This window comes from Micropterus salmoides, unplaced genomic scaffold (genome assembly GCF_014851395.1).
Source record: "Micropterus salmoides isolate LMB-PRFRI ecotype aquatic unplaced genomic scaffold, ASM1485139v1 Ms_hic_scaffold_14, whole genome shotgun sequence".
NCBI lineage: Eukaryota > Metazoa > Chordata > Actinopteri > Centrarchiformes > Centrarchidae > Micropterus > Micropterus salmoides.
Window position 1 is genome coordinate 17,919,499 of NW_024040485.1, and position 20,675 is coordinate 17,940,173.

At 41.0% G+C, this 20,675-nt stretch overlaps 1 protein-coding gene across 1 annotated transcript in view; it reads left to right on the forward strand.

The window, feature by feature from the left end:
* LOC119902161 (ephrin type-B receptor 1-B-like) overlaps positions 1–20,675 on the forward strand; it is a 154,866-nt gene that overhangs the window by 51,812 nt on the left and 82,379 nt on the right. Inside the window, 1 exon segment of the mRNA XM_038718146.1 lies at positions 8,580–9,261. Coding sequence (XP_038574074.1) covers positions 8,580–9,261 — 682 coding nt within the window.

The following is a 20,675-nucleotide window of genomic DNA, read 5'->3' on the forward strand; positions in this document are numbered from 1 at the left end:
TAAGCTCTTACTCTTTACATTCGGTCTACTCCTTCTGTAGATCTCTCTCTCTCTCTCTCTCTCTCTCTCTGTGTGTCTCTCTCTCTCTCGGCCATCTCCTTTCACTTTTAGAATTTCCATTTTCTTCTCTTTACATACCTGCTGGTGTCAGAGCACATCTCCAATTTCAATATACGCAAAGTGATGGTGAATCATTAAGTCGTCCTTCTTATCATCCCCCACAATAGATCCATGAGGTTACAGTGGCTGTCAGATTTCAACACAACACACGGCTTGAGCCTTTTACACGGGGTGACCCGAGGTAATGTTGCTACTGGTAACTGAAAGACTTGCTTAGCCTGCTGGTTTTTCTGAAGGTACCTGAGTGGGTGTTGCCAGGTGCACCGTGAGATAAAAGTCTTCAGGAAACAGTTCTTTGTTTCAACACAGTTACATTAACCTTGTTTTTGTCCTTTGAATACCTTGTTATTTTTAGACTTACTCATTAATTCCTAGTTTAGCAATTGTGCAAAGATCTGACTCAAGACCACAGACAATTCTTTAATCAGTGTTTTATACTTATTCCACACACACCTGTACAAATTACCACTTTCCTTTTTTTCAGTACTTAAAATGAATTATTGGATACTACTTACTACTACTGTTTATAATTACTACTATAGTCTATGTTGATGCCACAAAATATAAAATTAATGGTAAATATTCTTCAAATGTATTGAGCAGACAGCATCCTGTACACATTTCTTTCAGTTTTAAACATAATTTGCTATATAATTCAATAATTCACTTGTTACTCTTTTCCCACCTATACAACACCAAGCATCTTTGTAAATACTCCACCACCCACCAATCTGTGAATTACGTTTCAATTACGTCCTAATAATGAGTTTTGTTTTTTTCTTCTGTAGTTAACATTTAAATTTTGTTCTTCTTGGATAAAAAAACAAACATTTGTGTTCATTTTAAGCCTGCTGTCTTCAGTGTAAACAGTAGAAGCTGAATTTAGTAACTCCTACAATGTCTGGGAGGGCTGTGTTTATTAGCAGCTCATCTTCAGCCTAGCAGATCGACTGTGGCTTCAGAGCAACCAGCGCACAAATGAACATGTGAGTGTTAATGATATTACAAAAGTTGGAATGGAGTGGGGTAGTAAGGCACCTGGGAGGAGTGTTCACTGACAAGTGGGGAAAAAGGCACATCAAAGACATATGGGAGCATGTAATGAGACCAAATTGCAAATGATGTGTCAACACAGCACATTTCTCACATGGTATAAACACACTATCAGATAAAGTTTGGCATGAAAGCCCCTAGTACCAACAAAATATAAAATCTTTGGATAGTTTTTGTTTATACGCAACATGAACTTACTTGCTTAACACTTCAGTTCAATAAACATATTGATCAGCGGCAAGGTTGTGGTCAGGGAGCAGATCTTCAATAAGTCTTATACTGATGCAGACGGACCGACGGACATCTATTCTATTCGGACTCAGTCAAACTGTGTGATTGTAATTATAGAGTGGCTGGGATCTGGCAGGAATTGGGTGTGTTTCAGACATCGCCATTTCCTCCCTATCCATCACATTCAGCCAGGCAGAACTAGGCCACAGATGCCCCCCAAAATAATCATTCCCATGCAACTGGTCTGACAGCAGCCCTCATTCAATAACACAGCTGATCAGAAATGATAATAGCAATCATGCCACTGCATATTTTAATGGCTGCAGTCTGGTTATGTGTGTGAGGTGGGAGATGAGGCGTAGCTTTCAGAATATGTGAATTTACAAGAGACTATGAGCATGTGTCTTGAAGCTTGTACGCGGCTACGCGAGTAAATGTAGCTGCAGTTATTGTTACCAAAGCAAACCAACTGTTGCTTTGTATGACATGTCTATTCTATCGACTTCAAGGAACAGACCCAAAGGTTAAAATGCAAATATCCTCATTAAATCAGAGGGTTTCGAAACAGCCTTTGGAAAGAAAAGACTGTCTGGCTTGTGATTACCGTCAGCGGTAAGCTTTGCAAAATGAGAAGAGCATTTTTCAGCAAGGGTATAAAGAGTTCAATCCCTATCTCAGCTTTTCATGTCCAGCTGTAATCCACTGTCCTTCTGAGACCTTGGCCTTTACAAATCTATCAATGTGAATTTCACCTGCATGTGTGCCATTTCTCTTTCTTTTCTTCTTTCTCTTTATCAAAAGCCAGCTCTTTAAATCCTGATTTATTCATGCCTAATTATTAAAAAAATTATTCTATGAAGGTATACTTTCCCTGCCTCAGTAAAATGTTGTGTGTTGTTATGAATAACAAATAAGCTCATTATTGAAATGTCCATCCTATAAGCCAGTAGTATGAAAACCAATCTCCTGCTTGCCTCCACCCACATGTTGTAGTCTTGCAATGATAGATGACTGGACAGTTCTTGGGTAGAACGTGCTCACAAATGTGCCAGCCATTCCTCCTGGGGTTACAGATGCAAACACAACACCATAGCCAAACTGTTGGCGGAAACACTATATAAACACGATCTAGTCCCAGAATCCTTTGGGGAACACATAAAAAAATAGAGCAACCTCTCCTACCGACTGTTTTCCTTCAAAGGGTAAACTCAAAGTCTAGTGCTTTAACTGAAAAGGGCACAAAAATCAGTTATAAACTGCATCAGCAGAGCATAGTCGGGACAAAGTCGAGGGGAACCGTAGCGGTGGAGCAGTTCCATTTGGCCATTGCTGTCTACTGTTTAATACATCTCTTGCCTTGGGTCCTGCTGTAAAAACCCATCGTCAGACTGAGTAATGGGACTTTTGACGGCCGTTCAAGAAACAGTTGCCAGACGCTCATCTACTATTTGCAATGGCATTTTGTAGACCTTTCTAGGCTGAGGAGCTTTAAATGTGGAAATGCTCTGTGCTGCTCATCATCCATCTGTGTTCAGTATGTCTGAGCATGTAACTGTATTAACTGGTGCTGATGGATTTGAAAAGTAGTTTGTGAGTGTGACTCCACTGAGAATCAGACAGCAGACTGGAGGTTAAAGATCAGTCCAATACTTCTCTATTCAAATCTCCATCTTGTATGAAATAATAAGTTGAAAGTTGAAAAATTAGGTAAAGATAGTCAAGAAACCTCTTGATGAATGCGTAGTGAACCCTGAGCCACGATCAGACCTATTGCTGCCAAGTGTTTTGGCTGGTTTGTGTTATCGAAGGATCAGTTACAGTAAATCAGGACAGAAGTCATATTGCTCATACTTTCTTCCTGAATTTCATTTTGTGGCCCCTTTCACTTAGTAGTCCTAGGAAAATGGAACTCAGAAGCTAAATCAGGAAATAAAGGTTATTTTTGCGCATGCTTGTTTGTGTTTCCACAGCACCTGAAAACCTGGAAATTAGGTAAATTACCCATAATGGAAAGCAACAGCTTTTGGGGTTGCACATTCTTTTCACATGACAAAACAACAACACAGTCACTGTTTGTTTTCTACTGCTACATTCATGGATATTGGAAAGGAGAGGTAGAGGGAGAGACTGAAAATGCCATGAAGGTTAAACACCTGTCTCCCAAATAGTGTTTTCTGCTTAACATTTACTTTACAATGTAAAATTTAGTTATTTTCCACTGACTCACTCAGTCACCATTTGCCGACTCTCTCTTAGTCTTACTGTTTATTGCAATAGTCACAAAGTCTACTACATAACCTTGTTTAAATGTAAATAATAAATTCCCATTGCTCTTAATAATGTTAATACTACTGGCTCCTACTGCTGAGGAGTATGTGCGTGACTGCTGTAAACAACTTTGAGGCTGGTGTTTGACCAATCAGCAATGGTCAGCTTGTAAAAGCTGCCCCAACAGGTCCTTGTCCATTAGAAAATGCAACCCAGGGACTACATCAAGATCTAGTTGCCTTAAGCTGAAAACAAACCATTGTTCCTGAGCTCCTAAAAAAGTTCCTGGGCTCTTAAAAAGTCCCTGTGTTCCCAAAAAACGGTTATTGAAAAAGTTTCTGTGGTGAAAAGGGGCTATATCCAAGCTTGACTGGAATCTTGCAGCATGTGTAGCTCCTGTCCTGTTAGCACCTTGCCTGCTCTAAATGACATATCAGTTCAACCCATTTATTCTATTGTTACTTCCATGTTCCATGATCACTCTCAGCTCGATGATTGGGGCTCTGCTTGTCCCCAGCTCACTGTTGGATGCTGTATTCCTCAAGAGCAAGACTGGCTACTCTGTGTTATTTTAGCCTTTGAAGGTAATGGCAGGGGATCAATGTGATGAATGTCCTTTATGAGGGCAGAGTATCGATGGCTTGATGGCAACGAGCTGAGGCTATGGAAAGGGGAACATCATCCTGAATATATTACCTCCCCTCCCCCGTTCTCCTTGATTCCTCTCCACTGTATTTTTCTTTTATCTATCACTCTGTCTCTTTCTTTCCTCCGCCCTCTCTTTTCCGGCTCAGCTAGCTGTGACTGGTCATTAACACAAACATTAAGCGCTCTGTGAATCCAAAGCTCCTCCATCTCCTCGCTACTGCCCATAAAACAGAGCAGCCATAATGACACACACAATGGGCACACTTGACAATCAGGGGCAGGGGAAGAGTGTCTCCTATATTACTGGTAAAAGCAAAGCTATTAGAATGAAGCCAATGCATTGTACATAGCGTAAAAATGAGTGCTGTGTAAAGAAGCTCTCAATATGTGTCTGGTGTTTCATCAGCAAGAAAGTTTGTGTTGGGATTGGTAATGATAAAATATAGATATAGTGGTGCAGAAATACACATTAAAGCAACATTATGTAGTATTTTTATGTTAAAATAACAGCTTTAATATAATTTTGATGGTGCACTGACTTGTAATAGGGTGAATGGAGTCTCTGTTATTGCCACTTTGGGCCCCCTATGCTAGATACTGTACTATAGAACATTGGAATCTCGAGCGGGACATTTATCATGACAACGGTGTAATGCTTTACAGCACCAAGACGACCCAAGAAGCAAAAATTATATAATGTACAATGTAAGTTCTTTGGAAGAAGTTAGCTCGGGATTCTCAGTATGGATATCATGGCAGAGGCTGCAAAGAGACCGAAGAAGACGCCAGAGAAAGCGAGGAAGAGAAAAACAGAGAATGGCGAACAAGCGTCTGGACAAGAGCAAATGTCAGACTGTATTAGCAAAGTTGTTGACTCCAGCAAAATCAGCCAGACGTTTCACAGACAGTTTAGTCGCTAGCTGTAAATCTCGAGTTGATGTTAGCAAACTTACTATATAACACACTCGGATATCGGTAATGTTACTGTAAGTGCTCCTGCGTCAGAGCTCTTCTTTGACAGAAGACTATGTTTACTGAGGAAGTTAAGAGAGAAAAAGAGTGACCTACCAAACAAGAGGCTCCTTGATGTTGGTGAGCGCTTTGTCAAATAAAAGACTGCAAGACAGATGCCAAGCTGGCTTTCTTTCTGTGTACACAGTTGGACTAGTAAGTAATATTGCAATGTCTTGTTCGCAAAGTTGGCGACTTGCTAGTTTTTGATCATAAGTAATGTAGTAGTAATCATAATACCTCTTAAAGGTAGGGGCGCCAAATCACACACAAAACCACATCTTACATAATGTTGCTTTAAAACTAATGGAGAGAGAGCTGACTTTATGGAGACATGTATAGACTCTCCAAAGTGATGTTGGTCAGTCTTATAAACACACACATGCTAAAGCTTCTACCCTCTGCTCTCAGCTCTGTGATTGTTTTTTGCCAAAACCTCAATTTCACCAAGATGTAATCCACATCCTCTACTGCTCTCTGTGGTTTCTTAACTGACTGCCTGACTTGTCACTTGAACTCATGGGAGATCTACAGCCGGGTAAAACATGTGGGATAGTAAAAAAAAAGGAGGAGATGCACTTTGGAACAAAAAGATAATCACACTCTGGTCTCTCCCACACCTTGTTCACCGTGAGCCGATATGAATGATATATGCCTGAAACATACATCTGCGCTTAGGTCCATAATGCATGGACTAAATATAAACAGCGCAGGACTAACAGTGTTGTTTTTTTACACAAATCCTTGAAAAGTAAATGATGCAAGGACCAGGGAATTCCATTATCAGTAAGGTGACAGGTGATGATGCCTTCCCTTTTCTCTCTTCTCTGGCAAGGTCAGAGAGATGTCCCAGAGTATTGCAGGAGTTAGATTCAATTTAAATCATGTAAAAGGTCTGTGATAGAGTAAAGAAATAGAAATAGGAAATGTAAGTATCGTAGCAGGAGTATTGATGTGACTGTAAAGCATGTGCTGCTTACATAGATAGTGTCCTTGCTTCTCAAATGCACATCTCACATGCATTTCGATGGTTGTTAGAACAGAGCAAATGATGGAGATGCTAAAGAACGGATATCAATGTTAATACTCAGAGTAATCAAATGTTTCGGACGTACAGAGGCAGAAATGTGATGTGTAGCCTCAAGCGCTCCAGCAGCAAAACAACAGCCAGCAAATCAATATGTGGTCGGTAAACCATCAAATTATAAACAGCACGTTCTCTGAGCGCACACACACACAAACACACAGATATAAACAGCAGATGAATACAAAGCGCTGAAAGACTATGAGGAAATAGCGTCGCAACGTTTGATATCTGCTAACTGATGCACCTGTAATAGTTTTGTTTGTGTTTGACACAATGGAGACAATCTAGTGAGGAGGAAATAGAAAAATTGTAGTTCATTATTATATGAGCCAATGAATTTCTGGACAGATTTCAGATGGGCATTATCGAAGACGCCTTGGGCTTCTCTCTGGCGTGAAAGATGGTGGTCATTTGGCTAGACGAGGGGTGGTGAGGACCCCCTCCTAGACTGGAGCAGACGGGTGCAGAGGAGCCTAGGGCTGGCTGTATTAATGAACAGGCAGTGCTGGAAGGGACAGGTTCCTGTAATGCTGATGAATGGTCATTACAGAGCAGAGACGAGAGGAGAGAGCAGAAGGGGGAGAGAGGAGAGGAGGAGAAGAGTACAGCGAAGCGGGCACAGCTGGAGCAGCGGTGAAAAAAGGGTTTAATTTGCACCTCAGATTTCTGTAAACTCGTTTATCATGTTAGCAGTGTCACTGTTTTCCACGTGTCATCTCTCCGCTCCCTTTCCTTGCCCCTGCCTGACCCAAACCTTCTTGTTTTTTCCCCCTGATACTGCCATGTATCCCTTGGGCCAAATAGTTTTATCAACTTCATTGTATATTTTCGAACCCCAAATTTAATGGCTCGCATGCATCCTGTATATCTGTATTCTGAATCTTTTCCATCATTGACTGGGGCTGTGTGTGGAGAGTTGTTGTTTTCTCCTCGCCATTAGGCCTGATTGAGCAGCTGGGGCTTTAAAGGTCAGAAGAAGGAGGAAGCACCACGAGATATATATGCGCACGAGAAACATGAACCGAGTGGAGACCCACTCACTCTACTATAGACCTCATTAACTCCTCATCGCCTACGGCTGTTTGGATCATGGGGTGGTGGTGGGGGGATTTGGAGAAATAAATCTTTGAGCAGAGCTGTTGCTTCAAATAGAAGCAAACTGAATTGTATTATTACAGACAGCGGAAGTGATCTGAGAAGGAACATTTCAAAACTGTTTGAAATCACTCTCTCTACTCCACAAAATATTCATTTCAAGTCAGCGGGTCTTTTATGTGACTGCCATAATGCATACACGCCTTCTGAAAATAGCTTTACAAATTAAAATATCACATTTTGAGTATTAGTATAATGTCTGTCTCCACCAATTTGAGCTCGACCAGCTTTTGCCCAGCTGGACACTTACTCAGAAGTTTTCATCTTTTTATTTCAGTGATTTCTCTTCCCGATTCTCAGCGATTCCAGTGAAATGTTTATGGCACATTTTCATTATGATTTGGTGCAGTGAGTTAATAACCGAAGGGGCTTCTGTTCTGATGTTCCTCCAACATACTTTCTGGGTCACACCTGTACAAGATGGCCTGCAGTGTATCTCATTTCAGTCTGCACGCAATTGCGTTTCCATCGGCGCGGCACTTGGCTGCCATTTAGTAGCCCCCATCGGTCTAATTGTAATTCAATAGTGCATAATCTTGAATTTGTTACACACCATATTTTATAATGCATCAACTCAGTGCCCAGCCACGCTCGGCATAGATGGTAAATAGCAGTGCATCCAAAGTAATTACTAGGTTCGTGCTTATACAGTGGCAGTACACATACTACAGCTGTTGAGCATATTTAGAGAACAAGATGGCAAAATGGTATTTTTGCTGTTGCTACACTTAAGGAATTGTTTATGATTTAGAAAAAGACGGACATTTGTGTATTCTCAGTGGATGAATAAGCACTACAGCCCGACGGGCTGATTCCTTTCTGTTAATCCAGGAAGTAGACTCAAATTTTGTGCCTTAAGGAGATTACTGATATGTGTACAAATTCTCTGTGGCTCCGCCAATATTAGTATTCTCTATCAAAAAATGAGAAAGCACCACAGATTTATCACAGATGATTACTAATCACCATGTGCACTCTTCTCTTCCTCTTCTTTCTCTTTCTATAGTGGGAGGAGGTGAGCGGCTATGATGAAAACCTTAACACCATCAGGACCTACCAGGTGTGTAATGTCTTCGAGCCCAGTCAAAACAACTGGCTCCTCACCACCTTCATTGATCGGCGTGGAGCACAGCGCATCTATGTGGAGATTCGATTCACTGTGCGCGACTGTAGTTCCATCCCCAATGTCCCTGGCTCATGTAAGGAGACATTTAATCTCTACTACTATGAAACTGATGCTGTCATTGCCACTAAAGGCACTGCCTTCTGGATGGAGGCCCCTTACCTCAAGGTGGACACCATTGCTGCTGATGAAAGCTTCTCGCAGGTGGACTTTGGTGGACGCCTGATGAAGGTCAACACAGAAGTGCGAAGCTTCGGCCCATTGTCTAAAAATGGCTTTTACCTGGCCTTTCAGGACTACGGCGCCTGCATGTCTCTGCTGTCAGTCAGGGTCTTCTATAAGAAGTGCCCTAGCGTGGTCCAGAACTTTGCAATCTTTCCAGAGACCATGACAGGGGCTGAGAGCACCTCTCTGGTTATTGCCAGAGGAATCTGCATTCCCAACTCTGAGGAAGTAGATGTCCCTATAAAGCTCTACTGCAATGGAGACGGAGAGTGGATGGTTCCTATCGGTAGCTGCACATGCAAGGCTGGGTTTGAACCTGACAATGGAAACGTATGTCGAGGTAAGTTATAAGTAGCACTAGATACTAGGGCTGTACCCTAATAAGGATTTACATAGTCGAATCAGATTTGTCAAGTCTTGCCCATAGTCCTACTGATAGTCGAGTCATATGTTTGTGTGCAGCGACTGCGAGCGCGTGCGCGGGTGCGGGGGTTAGGATACACATGATAGCTCCACTTTAATCTTGAGAAGCTGCAGAGCTGCAGTCTCTATTCATTAGTCAGTGTCACTTACATGGTACATTTACAACTAAACTGAGGCTTATTATTGACCATTTGTTCGCCTGCCATTCACGGGTCTTGTGCAGAGTTTTGCGTGCATGCCGTGCGGCTGACAGCTGCATGCACGTCGCGGTTCCTCGTGGGTCTATTTCAAGTACTATTTAAAAACAATATTATATTCTTTGTGTGGTTCATCAATGGTGATTAATGATCCGAATGTCTCTCGAGGTGCGGACATCTCAGCACAAGCTGAGGCTCCGTCTCTTCAGCAAGTTTTCTTCTTCTGCCACTACACACATAACACGCTACGCCTACACATACACACTGACCCTCCTTCCGTAATGGTTAGGGTTACAATTTTGGATTTATTCACGCACATTTATTAAAATCTTCTTTCTTTTCACTTTTTTATTTACAGCATTATATGTTGAAATTTATATTGTAATAGCCAGTATATTAACTTATTGGGAGAAAAATGGTAGTTCTATATAAAATCAGACATTGAGCAGCCCCATATCGGCAAATGGCATGATCGGAAGCATTGAATCTTCGACTATTCGGGGTCAACCCTACTAGATACACTTGTCATAAACATCCTGTAGTTGCTATTTGATTGTTATCTCTGCTAGTTGCAAGTACCCTACTTAGAAATTCTTTGCTTTTCATCATTTACTGTCTTTTAAAATGATGGACTACTCGTGAGAGAACAAATCAGTCCATTGAAGACAGGCGAAGTGATTTGTTCTATTTTAGGCCTGCATATAACAAGGCATCAACGTACCTTGGATCACTGATTTTCCGCATCATTGGAATGGCTGAATTGATTGTGTTTCATGCGTTTTGCTGAGCATGATGTGCCGTACTTCTTCCTTGATCATCCACCACCGGCATCCTAGAAAGGCACATTAGCATTGATTCTTAATCTGTAGCGAATGCCAGCCTTCTGTGCAGCCTACTTTACAGATGGCAAGAGGTTTGATTGTGCCTCAGTATGATGTGCAGAGCACTACATTCTAAGGAATAGATAATAACATATATATAAAGACAAGGTTAATCTGGATTTTTGGTTCAAGCTGTCACTTTCTCTCTCTTTCTGTCAGTCCTCTAATGCACCTTTCTGCTCTGCACCGTGTTATTCTCACGCTCACACTCGCACACACACATACAAAGAGAAAATTTTCTCAAGGTGTCTGATGATATTATGAGTGGCTTGGGGCTCGCAGTATGGCACAGTATTGGTTGGTCTGCCTCTGGAGGTTAGCTGGAGAGTGTGTGGAGCCCAGATAAGATTGATTGACGCACATCTGCTCTGATCAATAAACAGATATGAGAGTGCCACGTATCTACAAAGCTCAGCGTGTGAATGTGTCTACTGTATCCTTCTTGCATTGCTTTATATCCTACACACATACACACGCACACGCACACACACACACACACACACAGTCCTTGGCTAAGGTGGAATAACTTCCACATGAAAATGATGAAGCAAAAGTGGATTGTCTTTAGTTAGCTCATTACTGGAAGTTTTCATTTCAAATCAAATTTTGTCATTTCATTTCATTGACTTTGTTTCCATGATCTTTTTTTCCAGTGCAGGTTGCATTAAATTTAGTATATCGGTGCATTGTGTGCAAAATAACAATTTCCAGATAGCAGGCTGAAGTTACGTGCTTTGACTCTTTATTTTTATGTAATTCAAGCGACTGTCTGACCAATGTGACTGCAGTTTATTCTGTTTATGTTCCATTTTTGTTTAAAGAAACTATGTGCCTTTGTTCCAAGTTACTGCTGTTGTTTATACATAAGATAATGATACATCTTTTTGGCATATTTAAGCAGTTTGTTATATCAGGTACAGTATGTTTCACTTTGAAATATAACTGGAACTCGGATGATTTTCTTTTTCTATCCATTAAATGAACTCTTTTGCAATAAAACCAGCTCAGTTGTTTCCATGAGGATTCCTTTTTGATCAAAGATGCGTAATAACAAACATGTTTCAATTGATTATACTATGTGTGGCTCCCTTCAGACTTGTTTCACTTTGTAGCTGTATCTCACCAGAGAAATATATATCGTTTTAAGGTTAAACATGTAAGGCAAAGTTCAGTACAGGAATTTTAGAGCGAAGGAGCCAAATAACCTTGCCTGTCCTCTAATGCAATCCCCAAGCTTTAATGTCTGAATATATTGTGTCCTGAAAACGTACTTGATGCATTGTTTTGTGCATCTTTTCTCCACATTATTTCCATTGTTTTCCTTTTTACCTAATTTTTACCTCATCCTTATAGACTCTCACAGCACAGTAATTGGAGCATCTCCAAGTGTTGGTAGGAGGCTTGTTCTGGCTTATGTTAGTGGGGGGCATTGGGACTGCTGTAAACACCACAAACACACACGGGCATGTGCACATACACATTCCTCCAGTAGGCACTGCACTACAAAAGTTCTTTGAACAGAGGAGACGTATATTGCCACTAATTCCCACAATCCTCCTGACTTCCCCCTCTAAGTACCCACAGCAAGTAGACGTCTTGCTGTGTTAAGTTTGGTATATCTCTCTCTGATGGAAATGTAGCATTATGGGGGGTATGAAAAACAGCCTGTGGACTGAGGGTGTTGTTAGGGTGTAGCTGTAGAAAGTAGTATAAAAGTATACCTGTAAAATGTTGTGTCATTGAAGGTGCAATATGTAAATATGTAAATCATTAAAAAAATAACTAACATTCACAACATAATGTCAAGAAGAAAAAACTGATCTAAGTTAGCTTATGACTTAGTCCCCACCCATATTGTCTCGTACACCACTTTGTACCTCAAGTGGCGATAGTCCGATAGGATAAGTCAGGCATCCCTACTGTAGTTTCAGCTGGGAAATTTGTGCAAATAGCGAGTTTGCACAATTTCACTTAGCTTTTTTAGTCTAATAAATGAAACAGAATGTCAAGAATCGAAATATTGTTACACCTGTTTTCTTTATCAAGCAGAAAAATAAATCCGTGGACCTTCTGAATTCAAGTTTCTCTCTACCAATCAAATTGCCTTGTTAATTCATCGTAAAACACACTTCATTCAAACTTGACAGAAACAAACAAACAAACAAAAAAAAACTAAAACCATCTCGGTTAGTCTCTTCACTCCACTCAACAATCACCAACTCTGGTTTGGTCAAAATATTTAATTTAGATTGAGTTAAGATTGAAAATTCTGTTGCCCGCTCGCCTGGCTCTGGGTCAGGTGCCCATTCCGGGCTCAGCATTTTGCAGCAGTTATGCCCTGATATGGGATATTTTGCCCTTTATTTTTGGGGTATGAATTCGACAGGTGGTGAGTAGTCTCAATTCTTTCACTCTGTACCTTTGAGCCTCAGGACACACATACAAACTTGCCTATAAGCATGCATGCACACACACAAAACAGTGAGAGAAACAGATGATGTTGTGAAGTCTGTTCCCCTCTCATCTCCACTGAAAGGCCCCTCTAATCAGAGCAATCTCAACCTTTTATTTTCCTCAGTCCCTTTTTCGTGGGCTTGCAATCCATTATTTAAACAAGGAAATCTAACCTTAAAGTGCTTGTGGTACCTGAGTACTATGGGCAACCAATCAATTGGGGGTTGGTGCAATAACATGGCCTCAGCATTGGGTCTGAAGTAATTGCCCATTAGAGATGAAGTAACAGGAAGAGGAACAAAAAGAATATGGGAGCATGCGGTTTCATACTGAAATAATTCCCATCATTGAGAGCAACATGAGAAGGTAAGGTATTACATAGGGAAGGGAGGGCACTCTGGTGCTTTAAAAGCACAATGGGACATCAAGAACTCCAAAGGAATTGCATCTGTTTTGAGCTATGCTAAGCAGCAGTATCTGATATTGTAATACAATATTGTCCAAATATATTTTAGGGAAAATCAAGTGTAGACATAATTGTCCTCCCACTCGACACCTACGTTTTTGAAAATATGAAAATTGTCCATCTGGTATATGTGTGAAAACTTTCAAATTGATTTAACATTTGACAAATGACAAAATACTCAGTCTCACTTGATATGAAACTGGCTAAGGTCAATATTGCGTGTAATGTATATTCTCCTATACGCTAACAAAACATAAGAGTTGCTGTGTCAGTCACATCTTGTACAAAGCCATACTGTTTGTTTATTTTGTTTATTTCTGCACAGTGAATGGCAAATACTGTAAGATATTACATAAATGTTGTTTTTTAATGACAAATGAACATATTTTTTTACTTGTTTGAATACGTCAGCAATTTGTTATGACAGAGAAAATTACCCTAATTGCTGTGCTTTGTTTGTTTGTGTGTCGTGTCAGTGTGTGCGTGAGCCTCCCTGTACCTGATTGCACTTTCTCTAATCTATATGTTTTAATTAGTGACAGGTGGCATGATGTGTGTGTGTGTGGCCTGCTGTCAGTTGGGCAGAGAGACCATGTAGAGTTGTTGTGCTCTGTAACGATGATGCCAGCATGCCATCCTCATTACTAGCTCCCCAGCTCCCACACAAGCCATTTGGGTATCCCCTCTCTCTCTCTTCCTCTCCCTCTTCCTCTCTTTCTCCCTCTCTCTCCCCCTTGGCTATGTAAGCAATCTGCTAAATATTTTATCACCTCCCTGTTAAATCGAGCGGAGACACTCCAAATAGCACCCCACTACCTCCACCGACGCAAATCTCGTCTTGTGTGTGTGTCCTGCTCAACTCAAGTGTCTAAGAAAGACTGATTTGATGGTGGTCTCCAGCTAAGTGATTGATAGAATCACCTTGATTAGGTTTGCTTCACATCCATCTCTTTGTTTTTTAAATAATCTGATATAATCATTGATCAATTTAATGTTCCATGTACTCTCATATGAAGTGATTAAAACTCCCCGGTAAGCTAATTATTCTGACGTTTAAACTCTTAAAAGTGAATAACGTGGCATAAATTGCTTCTGTGTAAACAGAGCTAAATGACAGTCTATGAAGAGCAATTCAAAACTTTGGACTGCTTGTTTTTCATTTTCCTGTTAGCACATTTTCCTTTGGGGAACAAAATGTTGTATCAGTTGATAAATGCCTGCCTGGAGTCTATAAAGCTGGCAGTTTTATTTTATGAAGCCCTCTAGTATATTTTGTCTTCTTTTGTAATTGTTTAACCACGCTCAAAGCTTAACTCTCTCTCTCTCTTTTTAACCTTTTTAACCTATGTAAAGCATATAGCTGCTCAAGAGTCTCCTAACCCGCATAGACTTGAGTTGGGGACAGAGGATAGAAAAAGCACTGGAGTGGAGGGAACTTTGTTGCAGCTATTTTTGCGAAGATGTGAATTGGATACAGGTGAAATACAATGATAAGAAACATAATACTAATATTTTCTTGTAACTTATTCATGGAACAATCCTATCCATCCATCCATCCATCCATCCTGATAATCTAACATGATTATGTATTTATTTAGTCGGTATTTCTGTAAATTGCTCACCAGAGCAGTCCTACAGGCCTACGCAGCAATATGAATCTTCTCATATTTTCTCTCACCGTTAGGCTCCAGCGGGCTTTTGACATGCTGGCACATTAATATTACAAATATTCAAATAACTTTATTTAACATTCTGCAGGCTGACAGTGGCAGCGGGAGATTCACAGCCCATTGAGCAAGTGCGCTTCCCTGGGCTAAGTGCCGATTCATCATGGCTGCCTTACTCCTGTCTAATGGCTGCCATCATGAAGCGCTCACACACACAGGCGCACACACACACAAACACACATCTTGGGAATATGCTACGAAAAAGTATTAGTTTTTCCATGTGTGCATTTTCAAAATGTAAAAAGCTAGTGTTTGAGGCACATTTATCACATTACTACCCCTAACTTTAAACCTCATAAACCCCAAAATATACCCCTATAGAGTTTATTGTCATGAACACCAACCACCCTGGCTTATTTATCTGTATTAAGAAGATTAGAGAATTTAACTGAAATAAGATGATAATTCTTTCAAATCATACCTGAAACACATACAACCCCTGAATCTCTCCAGACATTTTCATTTATAAAGAGTTTTAAAGTTTGGCTTTGGATTTACTGCAAACATTTGGTTTTATTTTCCCCCGCCACTGAGGCTTTGATTACTTTTTTATATACCTAATCTGAGCGTAAAGGATCTGGCAGACAGGACCCACAAAGGCCCGGTAAGCTATTAGAGCCAATTCCAGCCCATTTGGCCTTGTCCACTTCTGTTCCACGGAGTTTGCTTCATTTGCAGAGAAGCATCCATGTGTACTCACCAGCACACACAACCCCAAACACACACACCAAGATCTACTAAGTGACCTTGAAGCCCAATTAAGTAAGCGTCTGACTCTTCCTGTTCCTATTAGTCCTACGGCAGTGAGGACCAGTGTGATGAAGACAAAATATGGAGTAATGGGAGGAAGAGACAAGAGAAAAGCTGTACGAAAGAGCAGAGAGTGAAAGGCTTCTTGTTTCCATGGCTTTCAATGGGCTGAATAGAAGGATGGCAGAGAGCAGTGGTGAAAGAGTGTGACCCAAACAAAGACTCTTTGAATTTAAGGCCAAAATAGAGTGTTTGTAATGACCCCAAACACGGATGCACTGCTCTCACTGCAACGACAGAGTCAGTCCCTAATAATGCGAGGGGAATTCAGAGATTTTGTTCACACATAATGGAAATACCCACCACACACAGAGCTGTTCTTATCCCCCCAGGGAAAGACACATCTTCTACTCTTATTATTTTTTACTCTTTCTGTGATTCCTTTCAGCTACTGCTTTTTCATCTGATTCTCTAACCTTCAGACCCGTTCAGGCCATGTATTTGGACACTGGGCTTTTTTTCTAAGGCTTTCATTGTCATCCCCCACTTGGTGTTCCTTGGATGCTGCACAGGAACTTTTTCAGGAAGTGTCCACTTTGACCCGACAACTCTTCCAACCATCCCCACCAGTTCTCTTCCTTAAGTCTCAGTTATGTTTTCAGTCCCCATATGTCTTCTCCTCTCCTCTCCTCTCCTCAATCAGTGGTGGACACTGGGGGTTGAGGCCAGTAAGAGACACAGGGAGACAAAGGACCATTAACATTCAGCAGATGGCTGGGGCTCCGCTTAATTTGCCTGTCACCCTCGCTGGCCAAACACAAAGGCCCAGCGCTACAACGGGGCTCCACTTCACCCCAACTGTGACCCCCATCAATCAGATCCCTCACTTTATTATTTTATAAGTTATGATTGCACATTTAAGAACACAACAAAGACATCATCAATAATGCTGTGGGAAAAGTGTCAAGGTCTGTCTCTGTTCATAAGGGACCAAAAGTTAAATGTCAGGAGAAACGTCAGTTTGGACAGCACGTAGAAAACTCTCCTCACTCTCGTTGTACTTTTCTGCCCCCCACAACTTATTTTTTCTCTCCTCTTCCCCCTCTGGAGAATGCTCCAGCAGGCAGTAATGAGGAGACATGGTGAGCCTCTCCACAGAGTGCCCCCCCACCTCCCATGGTTCAGAATGTACAAACACTCCCCCCTCCCTCCTCTCCATAGGCCCTCATTTGTTGATTCTCCCTCTCCCTCATCACTGTCCATCAATGTTCACTGTTCCCCTAATAACACAGCCAGGCCTGTTTGGCTTGACAGCAGAGGGACACATTTCAATTCCAGGAAATTGTCTCATCCCTTCCTGGAGGTTATCAGCATCAGGATGATAGATGTGGATTAGTCAAGGTTATGTTGTGGAACTTGTGGAGTGATGATGTTATTAGAACTGAATTGCAATTATTGTATGGCCAATATACCTCTGCTCATTCCACACGCAGTGAGAGCTAGCAACCAAGAAGAAGTGGCAGCAGGAGAATCAAGGTCCAGATTTTCTATTTCTGCAGCAGATTAAAGGATCAGTTCACCCAATTTATAAACAAGCGAACCCACTCCCAAAAAGAGTATTTCTTGAGTAGAAAGCAGTTGATAGCAAAGTCGAAGTTTAAAAAGCTTTTGTTTCTTAAAATGCCATATTTTAGATGTAAGCACCACAAATAAAAAATCAATTTGTCTCCATTGTATTGAGGTGGCAGCAGGAGTTTCAGACTGATATCTGAAAACATGGGCAAATAAAACCAAAACTATTTGTGTAGCTGTAAAGAGAAAAAACTGAACTGATGGGAAGAGTGTAAATTTGTTGTCTCATAGGCTGTTTCCAGGAGTCTCTAAGTCACAATCCTGTGCTTTTAATGGACCTGAAGGTGCATAGATTACAGTTCCTGGATGGACTAATTGAACCTGCTCAGCATGCAGTCAGCATGGTGAGATTGTTTTTTGCAGTAAGCAAAATCTGTAAGCCAAAAGTGCATTTCTTCCTTGCTTTGTGTTGTTTCTGTCAATCACATGGTTGCTTGACATCAATTCAAAGCTCAAAATCTCTGGACTTTGGGTCAAAGCTTGTGAGATGGTTGTTCTTTTCTGGGGGAGCCTTGCACACAAATGCCCAAATCCACACACCCACAAACATGAACACATGTACACACGCACACACGCAATTTCCATCACCTCAAGCTGAACTTTGCGTGTCCAATTTCAAAACCTAATCATGTTTGCCATAATCCCGACACACTTGAAGCAAACAGCATTACAGTTCCACTTTAAGTGCTCGCTAAGTATCCCTGATTAAACATACGTGAAGAATTACGCCTGTGTAATCTATGTTATGACACCATGCATTATCCTAAACCATCTGTGCTCCCTATAACTGGGCAGGTCATATCAAACACAACCTCAAAACCTTCACAATATGCAATTATCCAGCAATTAGACAACTCCCATAATCCTCATCGCACTATGTCATTGTGCTCGTTTAATTGCATGTTTCCGCTGACAGTAAACACAGCGTGTACTTTTCGGGGTCAGGGCATGTGGTTCTGCAGAAACCAGAGGAAACGTCTCTTTTCAGACTGACAGACAGGAAGAGCCTATGAAGCTCAATCTGGCAGACACATCTCTGTGACAAATTATTGATCTTGGCTTTGTTGTCACTCCTCATGCCAAGGGCCCCCTGCTATGGCTGTCTTCCGAAAACGCCCACTGGAGAAGACATTGTGTGAATATTGAATCTTGAAAGTAAAATAGGGGAGAGGAGAGGAGAGTGTGTGTGTGTGTGTGTGTGTGTGTGTGTGTGTGTGTGTGTGTGTGTGTGTGTGTGTGTGTGTGGGAAGGCAGTTTAAAAAAAAAAGGAGAAAGGAAAAAAGAGAAAGAGAGCGACTTGATAATCCTCTCTTTGAGCACTTTGTGCTTTGTGCTCCATTTGTTTACTGAGTTCCCACACTGGCTGTGGGGCTGCAGCTTTTCTCCCAGATCAGAATTAGCATAGCCAGACTTGTAGTCAGATTTGTGCTTATCATGCATAAGCATGTGTGTGTCCCTGTTTATTTCTATGTGCGTGTTTGTATGTGTGTGCGCAGTTGAGATGAGGTGAGAGCTTAGCGTATCCTCATCGGCTGGGGCAACTCAACTTTAATGAAATCTTCAAAGTGTGTGTGGTTCTATTTAGTCCAATCAAGCCTGCTAACCTGCTAATCTCTTTCTGGCTGCATTTTGTTATGAAAACCCATCACACACCCATCACTTTGTGCTGAGAAAGAACAGAGCCTGTGTCAACAGGTTGAGTGCTGCCTACGTGTTGCATTGGGAGGTATATCTCGTTTAATTGCATTTATTGCGCACAGTTTATAGACCTTCAGTAAGACAATATGACAGTGTATAACCCAAAAAAAAGGAAGTTAAGGCATGCAGATACTGTAAATATGAAAACCTGATACTGTTATCTATATCAATCTGCATTTCACTCCTCACTAAAATTAAATCAGCAGTATAAAACAGACTTCAATTCATGTTTTGTGCTCAAAGAAGTAACCTTTGCACATTGTCACAGTAGCTTGAATGATGTGAAACCCAATTCAAACACTACATGAAATCTAATTTGATGACTAAAACATCTAGCTACCTATTAGAGTTGATAGCTCTTATCTTTGGCACACTACATATGCGTGTTTTCCTTTTGCTTTGGAGAAGACTCAAGATTTCAGAAACAATTTTCACAGACACAGACTGGTTTCACTGACAATAGAAATTATGCTACCCACTTAATGGAAATGGCTTTTTCTGTTAAAGAATATTCTTAGGGGGCTTAATTGATATAACAGGGAAGGGTAAGATGGGTCTAGCTTAAAGTCATTAGCTGACCCCACAAGTATTCACTGACCTTCCAGTTGAAGTTATTCCTCTCATGTAACTGTCCTTGTTAGGGAGACAACAGTTAGACAGATGAAGTAGAGACAGTAGCTCAGGCGTCAGGCTAGCGGATATCAGTGTTCTCTGGGAATCTTACATGGTTGAGTCTTACAAGAATGTTTACAAGAACTTACTGGTTCCACAGATTAGAGTACAACTCATGGATAGTAATAGATTCTAATATAACGTAGCATTGAAGAATAAACACAGATACATCAGATAGATTTGTTTTTCTAGGTTAAGGCCAGCTAAAGATGACCTAATAGAGAAAACTACAGGAACTAGGGGGAAGAGAAAAACATAAAAGAGACCAAAAGATGTTATCCTTCAGATCTGGTGTTGGCATTTGATGTGGTCACATGCTGTATGCTGGCACTGTATCTCCTCGGTCTGGCTCAATAAACCATGCTAAGTCTTAATCAGTCTCCGAAACTTCTTCACACCTGAACCTGGCTCACAAAATTTCTTCAAAATATTCTACCAGGTATATAGATGTGCTGTCACCAGTGCAGTGTCCTCTGCATCTTTCTTATTATTTAAAGAGGAAATCCACAGATTTTACACATCAAAGTCTGTTTGCAGTTCTTGGGGAGTGCTACAGTATATGCAAAAAAAGGGGTGCTGTGTGTGTTTTTGTTTGTAGTAGTGAAGAATAATTTAGCTTACCAGACCTTGATAGCCTGCTAATTATCTGTACTGATAGGCTACTGGATAGCACACCCAAATTGCTGACAGTAAGATATGCCTTGGTTGTCGAGTTGCATTGTGGTTTACCCAGGTTTTGACAAGAAAGAGCAATGTGTGTAATAAAAAAGACAACATCTCTGCTTCTGCTGCATTGATTCTGATTGATTTTAATCTTTTTTTTTAACTTTTCATTGTGACTCTGACAGTGTTGT